General features: G+C 35.4%; 1 protein-coding gene across 1 annotated transcript; it reads left to right on the forward strand.

The window, feature by feature from the left end:
* The first annotated feature begins 8182 nt into the window (after positions 1-8182).
* On the forward strand, positions 8183-11121 carry LOC103425929 (pyruvate decarboxylase 2-like). Its single transcript, XM_008364028.4, has 6 exons — positions 8183-8859; positions 9044-9207; positions 9310-9960; positions 10048-10165; positions 10413-10601; positions 10714-11121. The coding sequence occupies exons 1-6, from the start codon at positions 8338-8340 to the stop codon at positions 10882-10884; spliced, it is 1815 nt and encodes a 604-aa protein (XP_008362250.2). The 5' UTR covers positions 8183-8337; the 3' UTR covers positions 10885-11121.
* The last annotated feature ends 1711 nt before the right edge of the window (positions 11122-12832 follow it).

Genomic DNA, 12832 nt, shown 5'->3' on the forward strand with positions numbered 1-12832 from the left:
CACAGGGTTATTTCTCTGGTCCCACATTATTTCACAATTCCATACAAAATGTTTTGATTAATCCCGTCCTATTTGTAACAATATGGCAACTTCTTATTAGACGACCTTACAAGCCCGAGCACACAATGCTTGTACAAAAACTTCACTCCAAGTCCATCACATATTTGTCACATGAAAAAATTATTACTTCACATATCATAAAATATGCGTGTAGACACAAACATGTGATTTCACGTTTTCTACTTATTATGACATGAAGTATCGCTTGAATAGTTGAAATGTTAGAGAATCCATTTCCCACGTCCTTGACATGGGAGTCAGTATGCGTGGCGCCACCGCTCCGCCAATCCGAGACACTTGACTTCCCTGAACGTCTTTTAGATTCACCCTATCTTTAATCATATGGTGCAAGCAGTCAAATATAATTGTGAATTTTATGCTCCCCGACCGTGTTGCTTAATTTGCTGTGTGAGAAACATTTTTTCCATCCTTTACGAGGGAATGTTAGTGTACATAACATGTCCAAACTCACAACTACATGGACTTTTCACGTTTTATCTTCTATTGTTGTGATAATCAAGTACTTTAGTTTTTAGTTCACCATTTAAAAATTAGTTTTACAAAATATTAATCAAATTAGAAATCATAACTGTTCAATTAATTTTGAAATCATAACTGTTCAATTAATGTTAAAATTTTAGTATTTAATTAAACGACACGGTTTGTCTATTTGTTGAGATAATTATTTGATGACTAAACAATTTGGAGTTTAGTTCATTTTTTACTGAGTTAAAATATAGACATTTAGATCATCGTGAAACTTTACATAAGGATAAGAAGGAGAGTTGAAAAAATTCAAGATCCTTTGTATAATGGTACTCGACCATTAATTCGTAGGAGATTTCAAGTTAAAATAGCATGAACAACGGTTTTGAAACTTACGCATGTGAAGGTAAGAACAATTACCCATTCATTATAAAACATGAAAATGAAATTGCAAATGCTTTGTTCTGTAGCTGTTTATTCTCGTATATTTCATTCTCAATTTTTTTGTTATAAGTTTTGCTAGAAGTGGTTTTGACTTGTTGACACGCATGACCCTGATATCCTCCAAATATCAAGGTAGGCATGTGTCAAAAGAGCAGCACTCAATGTATCCATGGACATTCATCGAAGTTCGGAGGGTCAACACCCAAGGTATCCATGGACGTTCACCGAAGTTCGGGGGGTCAGCACCCCCTACCCCTCAATGCATCCGCCACTGATTGCATGCAAGTTATTCTCATTGTAATGGACAACACATAGAATGCTTCACATGAGTTTTGGCTGTTAGACTCTTAGCCAATAATCTAATAATCAAGATCTAACGATTAAAAATCACAGTGCCTAAGATAGATCATTCTATAATCTTTTACAACACATAATGCTCGGTACCCTCAAAGAAATATGATAACCACCCATCTTTTATTTCTTTCTACACACTCTTATTTAACATATGCGTATGATATTAAATGAATTAGATGGAAAAAACTAAGATGAAATGTAAGAATGTGAGAACAATGTCCTGTGTATGTGATAGGAACATATTTATGCAACTGAGTTAGCTTGTTCTCATGCATTTATGTTGTTATTTTTTAGTTAATTATGTATTTTAAGCTATTTTCGTATGTTTGTAGGTCCATAGGCCTTATAAAGCAATAAGGTGCATTTTGGAGCAGTTTTGGGCTTGGAATGGATAGCACATGCATGGAGCAAGGTGATGGACGAAATTGAAGACTAAAGAGGCTTGGAATGTGTTAAAAAGAAAGAATAATTAATGACAAAGAGCTCAGTAACCAAAGAGGAAGCATGAGTCAAGATTACCTTATTTTGATTTAATCTTTCTTAATCCTCAATGTCCCTAAGTTCCAACAACATTCCTTGTCTATTTCATTCACTCATTGCCTAGCACCACCCTTGTTCCCTCCATCATTTCAAATTTCTTGCATCAATCATCACTCCACCTTAACCCTTGACTCATTTCTACACCATTCCACCTCCCTTTCCTTTCTCTACCATGTGCACAATCATTCATATTCCCTACTTGCATTCATTGTTGCAACACCACTCCATTTTACCCATGCTTTGCATCATTACTCCACTTTCACATTTGAATCATTTCAACACCACTCCATTTTACCCATGCTTTGCATCATTACTCAACTTTGCATCATTACTCCACTTTCACTTTTGAATCATTTCAACACCACTCCATTTTACCCATGCTTTGCATCATTACTCCACTTTCACCTTTGAATCATTTCAACACTACTCCATTTTACCCATGCTTTGCCTTGCACTTCCTCTATAAAAGGAAGTGTGTGTAACATAAATGGAGTTCATATATTTTTTAGATCATTCACTCCCATTTCAACACAACCTTCATCCAAACACATCCATTCATCTTCACATCCATTCCTCCATACAAACAAACCTTCAAACACTCACCAACACCTTGTGCCGTAGCAAAGGAAGGAAAGAAAAGTGCTTGGACGTGCTTGCTGTCAACTTGGAGCGTTTAAGTGTTTTCTTTCTTTTGTTTCCAATGTTAAATTCATTTTCTGATTTTGTTGCAATTATGAGTGGCTAAAGCCCCATTTAGTTAGGGGGAAGTTTGAAGCCATGAACATGCTTGAGATATGAATTGATTTCTTCCAATTGCGATTTGATAAGTTGTGATTGCAATTCAATTATCTATTTTATTCATAACTGATTCTTGTATGTTTATTAAGGATGCATACTTAATTTTCATGCATGAATTAGATGCTAGAATATAAATGAGTTTCACCTAATCGTTACAAGTTTATATTCATGAGTAGTGAAGGTTGTTTATCACAATCGCGTTAATTGAATTCTTGGCAATTGTATCATGCATTCATAGTTATAATTGTCTCGTCAACACTTACGATTTTCATTGAACGTAATGATCTCTGATTGTATCTCTATTATGCATTCATATAGGGGACTTTTAGAGAATGATTTGGGTTGTCGCATGCATTCATCCAATTCAATGAGTAAAGGAAAATCTAAGGGTTAATTTGTGCATCACGGTTAATCTGGGGTGTTGAGCATAGTAGTTTATTGAAAAGCAATTGGAAATCGATTCATGTACAAGTGTGTCATGTGTGAAGAATGGACCTCTAACTAATCCATCCAAAACAACCAATTTTGTGCAAATCTGTTTAGTTCTAGTTTCTGTTTTGTTTTACTTTATTTTCGTCCAAAACCCAATCCCCCTTTACTTTAGTGTGTCTAATTAGTTAGAATTTGTTTTAGTTTGTGTTTTTAAGTGTTTTGAGTCTATAGAGTCTAGTTAAGTGTTTTTAAGTTTCTTTTTGTAAGTCAGTTTAGTTTAGATTAGCAATCCCTCCTAATCCCCGGTCCAGAACGATCCCTACTTATACATATACTACAATTGTCAAAAGAGGGTTTAATTTGAGTGCTTAACTTTCATCGCATCAGTATGTAAAGAATCAAACCTTGTAAAACTTCAACTTGCTGACTAATTTTATGATAAAATCTCAACTTTAATCATTAATTAAAAAAAAACATAATGAGCGTTGATCATTCCTCTTTTCTAAAATTTGATCAACTAAGAGCATAACCAAAGGAGATGTCAAAATCCTAAGTGGAATGCGACTGTGCATATTAATGGTGATATCAAAAGTTTCTCCAACTGAAGTGTTATTTACTGATTGGATTTGAAGGTTTTGTGATTTGGAGTCAAATTTGACATCAATGTCAAATTTATATTGAATTCATTTTAATGGTGGGTGCCTTATTCCACTAACATTTCAACTAATAAAAATTTTGTTTCAATGTTTTTTTAATAATTACAACCATTTAAAGCTCTATTTAAATAATTAAATAACATTTAATAATTCGGTTGGAAAAATACAAAATTTGACATAAAACTTCAGATTGCCATATCAGTCATCAATTGTAATTTGATTCTTATAATTGGACATTGCCTTTGGAGATGGTCTAAAGAATATCTTCAAGGGTGATGTCAAATCTTAGGTAGAGATAGGTCTATGCATTTTGACATAAAAGATCATTTTAATCGAAATGTTATCTGCTAATTGGATTCGAAGCCCTTGTGTATAGGAGTCAAATTTGATATCAATGTTAAATTTATTTTGATCAGTTTAATGCTGAATCCTTTCCACTAACATTTCAACCAATAAGATTTTGTTTCAAATTTTTTTTTAATAAAAACAACCATTTAAATCTTTACATTATTAAAAAAATAACATTTGAGAAATCGGTTGGAGAAATATAAAAATTGATATAAGACTTAAAATTATTACATCAACTAACAATTGTAATTTGATTCTAATAATTTCATATTTTTATTGAAGATAGTCTAACAAGAGTGTAGGGCCCCATAATTTACCATAGAAGAAAAAGGGCTGCCTGGTCCGTGACTATAGAGTAGAAAAAGGCTCACATTCATTCATGCCTGTGATTGCGTGCCACGTCACTACTATGACATGTTAATTGGTACGTACGTGTTCAACGCTGACTGCAATGTGCAATCTCCGGATTTGGATCATTGCCCCTGGAATCATATGAATCAACGTACATGAACTGTTGATAAAAATTTGTGTGGTTCCAATTAAATGTTTTTTATATTTTTAAAAATAAAGTAATCTTGTTTTATATAAAACACATAACAAGAAAAATATTAAGACCGCATGATTTTTTATCAACGGTATATGTACGTTGATCCTTAGGATCTCAAGTGAAGGGAGGATCCAATTCCATTACCAGCAACTCTTCCGGTTTCCACAGACCGTGGATTTCAGTCCTTTAAAACCCTTGCTCACGGAATTGTCGGCCTTTACGGCGCGTTTACACTACCAACCTTGACATAGGACGTGTCTTTTCTTTCTATTCTTGTCCTTGTGGTCGTCTTTGTGATTTGAACAATTACGCGCACTTACTAGAAACCGACAACGCTAAGCTGACGAGACTACGATATTTTTTTTTTTTTTTTTTACAGACAGTATTATTTATACTCAAGAATGGAGGGTGGGTTTAGCGTCTTAAGGATAGAGAATATGCTTAGCGTCTTAATTTTATAATGAATTAGTAATAATGTGGTTTAAATTTGTATTTGACAATAATCGAATTTAAAACCTCACTTTTAAGTGAAAAAAAATACAACTAGATCGTAAGAGATTGTGATTTAAGTTTATTATTTTTAGGAATTAGGAAAAACCGGATTAAAGCTAATAATTAGTTGATGCTTTTTCTTCAAAACCGAGAAAATGTGTCCACCGTCATGCTAGGAAGACTCTTAAAAGTGAAATGGTATAAATTATTATACTAAAAATACGAAGTGTCGGAGAGTTTATGAATAGTCCTACATTGAGAGTCTCCTTAACATTTCGTTTACCATTTTGAGCTGACGGTTACAATTACTGCACTAATATATATATTTTTTTGTGAACAAAACTGTACTAATGTTTTGAATTCCCTTTGTATGTTACATAATATTAAATGTAACGAGTATTAGATGGTCTGAATATATGGAGCCACAACAAAAATACCAATACAAATCAATTTAGGTAATCCAATGCTCTTAAAATTTTATTCTACTTAGCGCAAAAGAATTTTCTTAATATTTCTTTTTTACAGTTTGTTCATCTTATTGATGCACGGTCTGAATATTGGTGTCCACAATATTAGAATTCAACGCATTCCTGCTAATTTGACTTTGCCACTAAACTAAGCCACACAAAACTATGAAATTTCCAACCCAAAACCCAAAGGAAAAAAGAAGAAGAAGAAGAAGAAGATTAGCACATGGTGCCATGATGGTGGTCATTTGGCCTCAAAATACAAAGTGTTCAACTTATGTGATGAGAATTAAAACTAAAATTTTGTAAATGGTATAGGACATGGTTTTGTCAAATCAAGAGTTTTTACGAAACATGATATTAGTGCGTTCATTCCATATAATCAAACTATATATATTGCATTAGTTAAAAAATAGAATATATCACACACATTACAAAAGTTGTATTTTATTTGCACAAAATAATTTTAGTGATATTAATATACTAAGCATAACACATCACACACCGTATATTTTATTTACGAAAATAATTTCTAGAATATAAATCAAAATCAAGGATATGATACAACCAAAATCAAGAAATGGTAGGATCATTATGGACAAAAATAGGATTATATTTTGAGTGTGTTGATTCTAAAATTTTTAAAGCCTATATGGCGCGCGGTTGGAGTAACTAATGAACTAACTATGTCATTTTGTTGATGCATGTGTGCCAATTCACAATCAAACTCGGTTGGGTGAATGAGATGAAAATGTGGTAGTGTACACTAGCGGAGCCACATTAAGGGCTACCATGGGCTATAGCCCAATTAGCTTTCGGGAAAAAATAAAATTTTACATGTACTTTTCATTGATTTCCGAATGTAGCCCACCTATATTTAGTCACTACTCTTAGTTCTCTCAGCTTAATTATATAAAATTATATAATACAGTTTACAAATCATCTATTTTTCTTAGATCTTTTTTCTCATGACTTCTTGTACATATATGTTTCAAGTTTGGATCTGTTTGAATTTTAACATGTATTTTTGAATAACAAAAAATTATTGGCTTACTTTGTGCAAGTTTTCTTAAACTAGTTGATACTGTGAAAAAATACAATATCAAGTTTCTTTTGTTTATAAAGATAGAAATCTTTAAGCTAGCCCACCCTGTGAAAATTTCCTTGCTCTGCTATTGGTAGTGTGGTGATGAAATGGGCTACTGACTTCTGCACCGAGCAACTTTGGTCAAGAAAGGAACACTCTCGACCTTGGGTTCTGAAACATGAAGATAAAGTTATGTTTTATGGCTACAAAATTCAATCTTTTGCATGTGGTTCGACTGGTTCAACTATATTTGTGAAAATATAAGTGCGCCAAATTGGTATCAAGATTTAGGGACAAAGATACTCAAAAGAAATGATTGTCTTTACGATGAAAGTAGTTCGGCTGTCTGAATACGAACTCTGAAATGCAGTTGTTAATAACCAATCATGGAACACCTAACTTTACCATGAATGCTGATGAAGTGACCTCTCTTGATGAAAGAATTGATGAATCTTCTACGCTTGAATCTTGGGATAGATAATTAACCGAACTAGAAATAGTGTTGTTTAACCAAACTGAAAGTACTCCTAGGCCGACTAATTCTACAGGTTCACTGATGGTCAATCGAACTGAATATATTGCCGGTTTGTTAACCCATCGATGTTTAATTAAACTGAATATGTGCTGGCAGAGGGGTTAGTGGAGCAATTAGTTAGTATTTTTCTCATGACATGAGAAGATTTAATGTAGAGCAAGGATTCAACGTAAAGCGTTTGTTTGTGTGGGTTGAAGATTGCAAAACCACTTATATTTATAGAGGTGAGTTTCATGATGTCCAAGTTTACCGAGTGGTATAATTTTGGTTACATTTCAATTCATCAGCATATACTTCAAAATACAAAATTATCTTCACAATTTCCTTCACCAAAACTCATCACCATCGAGTTTCATTTGCACTACGGTTCTGAATCTAGTTGCATGAAGTGATAAAGTAAACCCTGATTGAAAAACCAATCATGATTCTTTAATAAACAACTCCCTCATCAGAAACCGATTTTGATCTCAAGACAGTCATACTTTATCCAGTATCTGGTCGAATCATTAGCATCTCTCCACTGGTTTAAGACTTGCAGCCACCCTTCTGAGCTGATTTCAATTAAGTCAAAAATGTGAATTTCAGGCCCAACAAAGTAATATCAATCTACTAAGCATAACGCACATTACACAAGGTATATTTTATAACAAAAATGACTTATTTTAGAATACAAACAAAATCAGGCCTTAGTAGGATCATCAAAGAAAAATTAGGATTATAATTTGAGTAATATTAATATACTAAGCATAACACACATTACAAAAGGTAATATTTTATTAACAAAGTAATTTCTTCCATAATACAAATCAACATCAAGGTTTAGTAAGTAGGATATTTAAGGAGAAAAAAATTAGAGAGTTTTAATTGGATAATTAGAAATATCTATGTCCGTTCCCATCTAAGATTTTTGAACCAAAAATTAATATTATAATACTTGCGCGCCACTCATTCACCCAGTATATAGAACCGACTGCAACGGTCCAAACGCCGTCTCTCATGAAAAAAAACGCCCCTAGTATCTTCCTCTCACTTCCCCTATAAAAACTCACCTCCTTCCAAACCATTTTCCCAAACCAAATTCCATAAATCCCATGGACACCAAAATCGGTTCCCTCGACGTTTGCAAGCCGGCGTGCACCAACGTCGGCAGCCTCCCGAACGGCGCCGCTTCGGCAATCCAAAGCACTGCCCCCTCCACCGTCAACTCCTCTGACGCCACTCTGGGTCGCCACATCGCCCGCCGCCTCGTCCAAATCGGCGTCACTGACGTGTTCACTGTCCCCGGTGACTTTAACTTGACCCTCCTCGACCACCTCATCGCCGAGCCCGGGCTCACCAACATCGGCTGCTGCAACGAACTCAACGCCGGGTACGCTGCTGACGGCTACGCTCGGTCGCGGGGAGTCGGGGCGTGTGTTGTTACTTTCACTGTCGGTGGGCTCAGTGTTCTCAATGCTATCGCCGGAGCTTACAGTGAGAATCTTCCATTGATTTGTATAGTTGGAGGACCCAACTCGAACGATTACGGGACGCACAGGATTCTTCACCACACTATTGGCTTACCGGATTTTAGCCAAGAGCTGACATGCTTCCAGACCGTCACTTGCTATCAGGTTTGCATGAAATCAAGATTTTGGTTTTTTAATTTATTTTTTATTTTGAATTTTGATGTTGGGTTATTGATGAGTTTTGCGAAAGATTTGTAGTGAGTTTGGTTTTGCTAAATTTGGTATTGTTTTGCTCCTTTTTGGTTCGTTTTGAAAGTTTGCTAATTTTCATATGGTGGGTTTTTACTAGGCTATGGTAAATAATCTGGAAGATGCTCATGAAATGATTGATACCGCAATTTCAACCGCCTTGAAAGAAAGCAAGCCTGTTTATATCAGCATAAGCTGCAACTTGGCTGGAATTCCTCATCCTACTTTTAGCCGGGATCCTGTTCCGTTTTCATTGTCTCCAAGGTACAGATTTACGGGTTTCTGTTCCATTTAGTTGAAGTGTCTGGAAATGTTTTGTAACTTTTTAGGTGTGAAATTTATATATTTGTTTGTTTTGGTCTGCAGATTGAGCAATCATTTGGGCTTAGAGGCTGCCGTGGAGGCAGCTGCAGAGTTCTTGAACAAGGCAGTAAAGCCGGTTATGGTTGGGGGGCCTAAACTTCGAGTTGCACATGCTGGCGATGCCTTTGTTGAACTAGCTGATGCTAGTGGTTATGCTCTGGCTGTCATGCCATCTGCAAAGGGGCTTGTGCCAGAGCACCACCCCCATTTCATTGGAACATACTGGGGTGCTGTGAGCACTGCCTTTTGCGCCGAGATTGTGGAGTCTGCAGATGCATACTTGTTTGCTGGACCGATTTTCAATGACTACAGCTCTGTTGGATACTCTCTGCTTCTTAAGAAAGAGAAGGCAATTGTGGTGCAGCCTGATCGCGTGACCATAGCAAATGGCCCTTCATTTGGTTGTGTTCTCATGAAGGATTTCCTCCGAGCTCTGGCAAAGAGGCTCAAGCACAACAAAACTGCTCATGAGAACTACAGCAGGATCTTTGTTCCCAACGGACACCCTCTAAAGTCTGCACCGAAAGAACCTTTGAGGGTTAATGTACTGTTCCACCACATCCAGAATATGCTGTCAAGTGAAACTGCTGTTATTGCTGAGACAGGGGACTCATGGTTTAACTGCCAGAAACTGAAATTGCCGGCTGGTTGCGGGTAAGCCAAGGAGAGAATGCGGTTTTTCATGTTTCTTTCTATGCTATGTTTTTTTGTTCACTTGGGAAGTTGAAATTGGGTTTGCAGGTATGAGTTCCAAATGCAGTATGGATCAATTGGTTGGTCAGTTGGAGCAACTCTTGGGTATGCTCAAGCTGTTCCTGAGAAGCGTGTGATTGCTTTCATCGGCGATGGGAGTTTCCAGGTACATTTAGTTCTTTTTCTCTAGCAGTAAATTGTAAAGTACCCATTAGGAACCTTATTAATTTTTCTCGGTTAACATTATCGGATTTGTAGCATAATATTTCATCAATCACCCGTCTTTTGAATTTAATTTAAATTATGCATTGTATTTGAAAGAGCTTTTTTGAACTTTTCCATTTTTCACTCACTAATTTTGAGCGGACGTTTCGTTCATGTTTTTATGCTTTCGTTGTTTCAATGCCTAATAGGTGACTGTTCAAGATGTGTCCACCATGATCCGAAATGGGCAGAAGAACATCATCTTCCTGATAAACAACGGCGGATACACAATTGAGGTGGAGATCCATGACGGACCCTACAATGTGATCAAGAACTGGAACTACACTGGACTAGTTGATGCCATCCACAACGGGGAGGGCAAGTGCTGGACAACCAAGGTAATTAGTTTGTTAATGCATTCTAATCGTCTCCTTAATCTGTTCCAACTAATCAATCAAAGGGTTTCCTGGATCGCAAAACCCCTTGTAACCGAATCTTTCAATTCTGCAGGTCCGTTGCGAAGAGGAGCTGATTGAAGCGATTGAGACTGCAACCGGGGCGAAGAAGGATAGCTTGTGCTTCATTGAGGTGATAGCCCACAAGGATGATACCAGCAAAGAGTTGCTTGAGTGGGGGTCTAGGGTTTCTGCTGCCAACAGCCGCTCACCCAACCCTCAGTAAAGTCATCTCATTTCCTTTCATCAACGTAGCGTCATTCGATCTGGGAGAAATGAAAAAAAGTATTTGTTCCTTCTTGTGAAGGGTTTCTTATGTTTTGTTTTTAATATTTTTCCATGAAAAAGGGTTTCTCAAGTACATTCCCCTCTGAATTACGAGCATCTTCTCATATTTTAATTAGTTTATGTGATCTAGTTTGCGTATTGCATATTAATTCAAAAACTTCCATTTCAAGTCTAACTGTCAACACGTCTTTTTACGTGCGATGGTAAATCTTTTTTACTTGACACTTGTATACTTTTTATTGGATGACGCGATACAATAATATTATTGGGCTTGGTGTGTGAATAGCATTATTTACTACCATGTTATGGTGTGTATCTAATCAAAACTAACCGATCGTGAAAGTAAGTATTCTTGACAAATCCGCCTGTTTGAGGAACAACATTATTGATTGTATTTTGTAATTAAGCGTAATTGTCACATCCCAGACCGGTTCCGCCGTAACACGATATTGTCCGCTTTGGTCCTCGCCACGCCGTCACAGTTTTGTTTCTGGGAACTCACACGAGAACTTTCCAGTGGGTCACCCATCCTGGGAATGCTCTCGCCCGAACTCGCTTAACTTCAGAGTTCCGATAGAATCCGAAGCCAGTGATTTTCTAAAAAGCCTCGTGCTAAATGAAGATGGACATGTATATATAAGGTACATCACCTCCTCTCTGTTGGTTGATGTGGGATGTTACAGTAATACTAAGTAGGCTAATTTTGTAAATCATATTTACAAACTATGTGACGCACTAATAAAAAATAAATACGTTAATTAATATTTAAATAATAATTTGATTATTAACTATATTTATAATTTATAAAATGTAATGTGAATATCCAACATTACCTAAACTATTAATTTAATAATAAATATGTTTTATTTTCCAACTGATATAATATATTGGAATGTCAATGTCATTAATTTCTGGTTAAATTAATTGTCAATTTTGTACTGATGGCGTTGTCATAATGCTGTCCCTGGTACTTTTTCAGTGCGTTATGAGAAGGAAAGGACAAAAGAGAAATGTAACAAAATGTGCACCGACATCGTTGGTTTTTTCGCGATGTTGTTTGTCGATTTGATAGTATAACAAGAATAAAAAACGACAGTTTACCTCTGAACTTTTACTTTAAAACCATCGCCAACCCTGATCTATAACTTATCTTTCCCTCTCTCATTCAACCCAACTCAAGCTTAAAATTGGATCTAAAACCTAAAACAAAACCAAATTTAGCCCATAATTAGTATGGCTGACCCACCATATATGTATATTTTATTTAGTTTTATATTTATAAATTAATTGAATCAACTGGTTAAGATCTAATTTGATGAAAATCAACGGTAAAAAAAAAAGTTAACGGTCCAAATTTAAATCTAACGGCTTATGTAATTAAAAAAAAAAATTTATGTGTTTCATATTTTTTTTCATAGTGTTTAACGAGTTTCATGGTATCGGTTAGTGATTTTTCAGTATTTGTCAGAATCTAAATATTTTTAGGTTAAAATGTTCATAAAATTAAATTTTGATAGTCTACATAATTTTTTCTTTTACAAAATTTTACTTTAAGAAAAAAAATTAGCCTAAATTGATTCTTTAATAATCTAGAGCTAAAATTTTAGGTCAAAGGGGTTTGAGCATAAAAGTTGTTTCTAGGTTAAAACCTAAATTTTCTAGGCTAAAAAGTTTAGATATTAGGCCAAGGGTTGGAGATAGTCTAAGACCATCTCCCATCGAATGAGGGTAAGAAGGCTCATTTTAACCCTCTATTTGAAATCCCATCTCCGGAAATTCACCATTCATTATGTATCTCGTAATTTAATTTCGTATTTCGCGATTACGTTATCTTTATTAGTTAATTTTAGTTCCGTTTATTTTAATTTTAGTAATTGATTAATTAT

This window comes from Malus domestica, chromosome 04 (genome assembly GCF_042453785.1).
Source record: "Malus domestica chromosome 04, GDT2T_hap1".
Classification (NCBI taxonomy): Eukaryota; Viridiplantae; Streptophyta; class Magnoliopsida; order Rosales; family Rosaceae; genus Malus; species Malus domestica.

Coding starts and splice junctions, on each gene's coding strand:
- LOC103425929 (XM_008364028.4), top strand. CDS start 8,338: ATGGACACCAAAATCGGTTCCCTCGACGTTTGCAAGCCGGCGTGCACC. Junction 8,860..9,043: donor AGACCGTCACTTGCTATCAG/GTTTGCATGAAA, acceptor GGTTTTTACTAG/GCTATGGTAAATAATCTGGA. Junction 9,208..9,309: donor CCGTTTTCATTGTCTCCAAG/GTACAGATTTAC, acceptor TTTGGTCTGCAG/ATTGAGCAATCATTTGGGCT.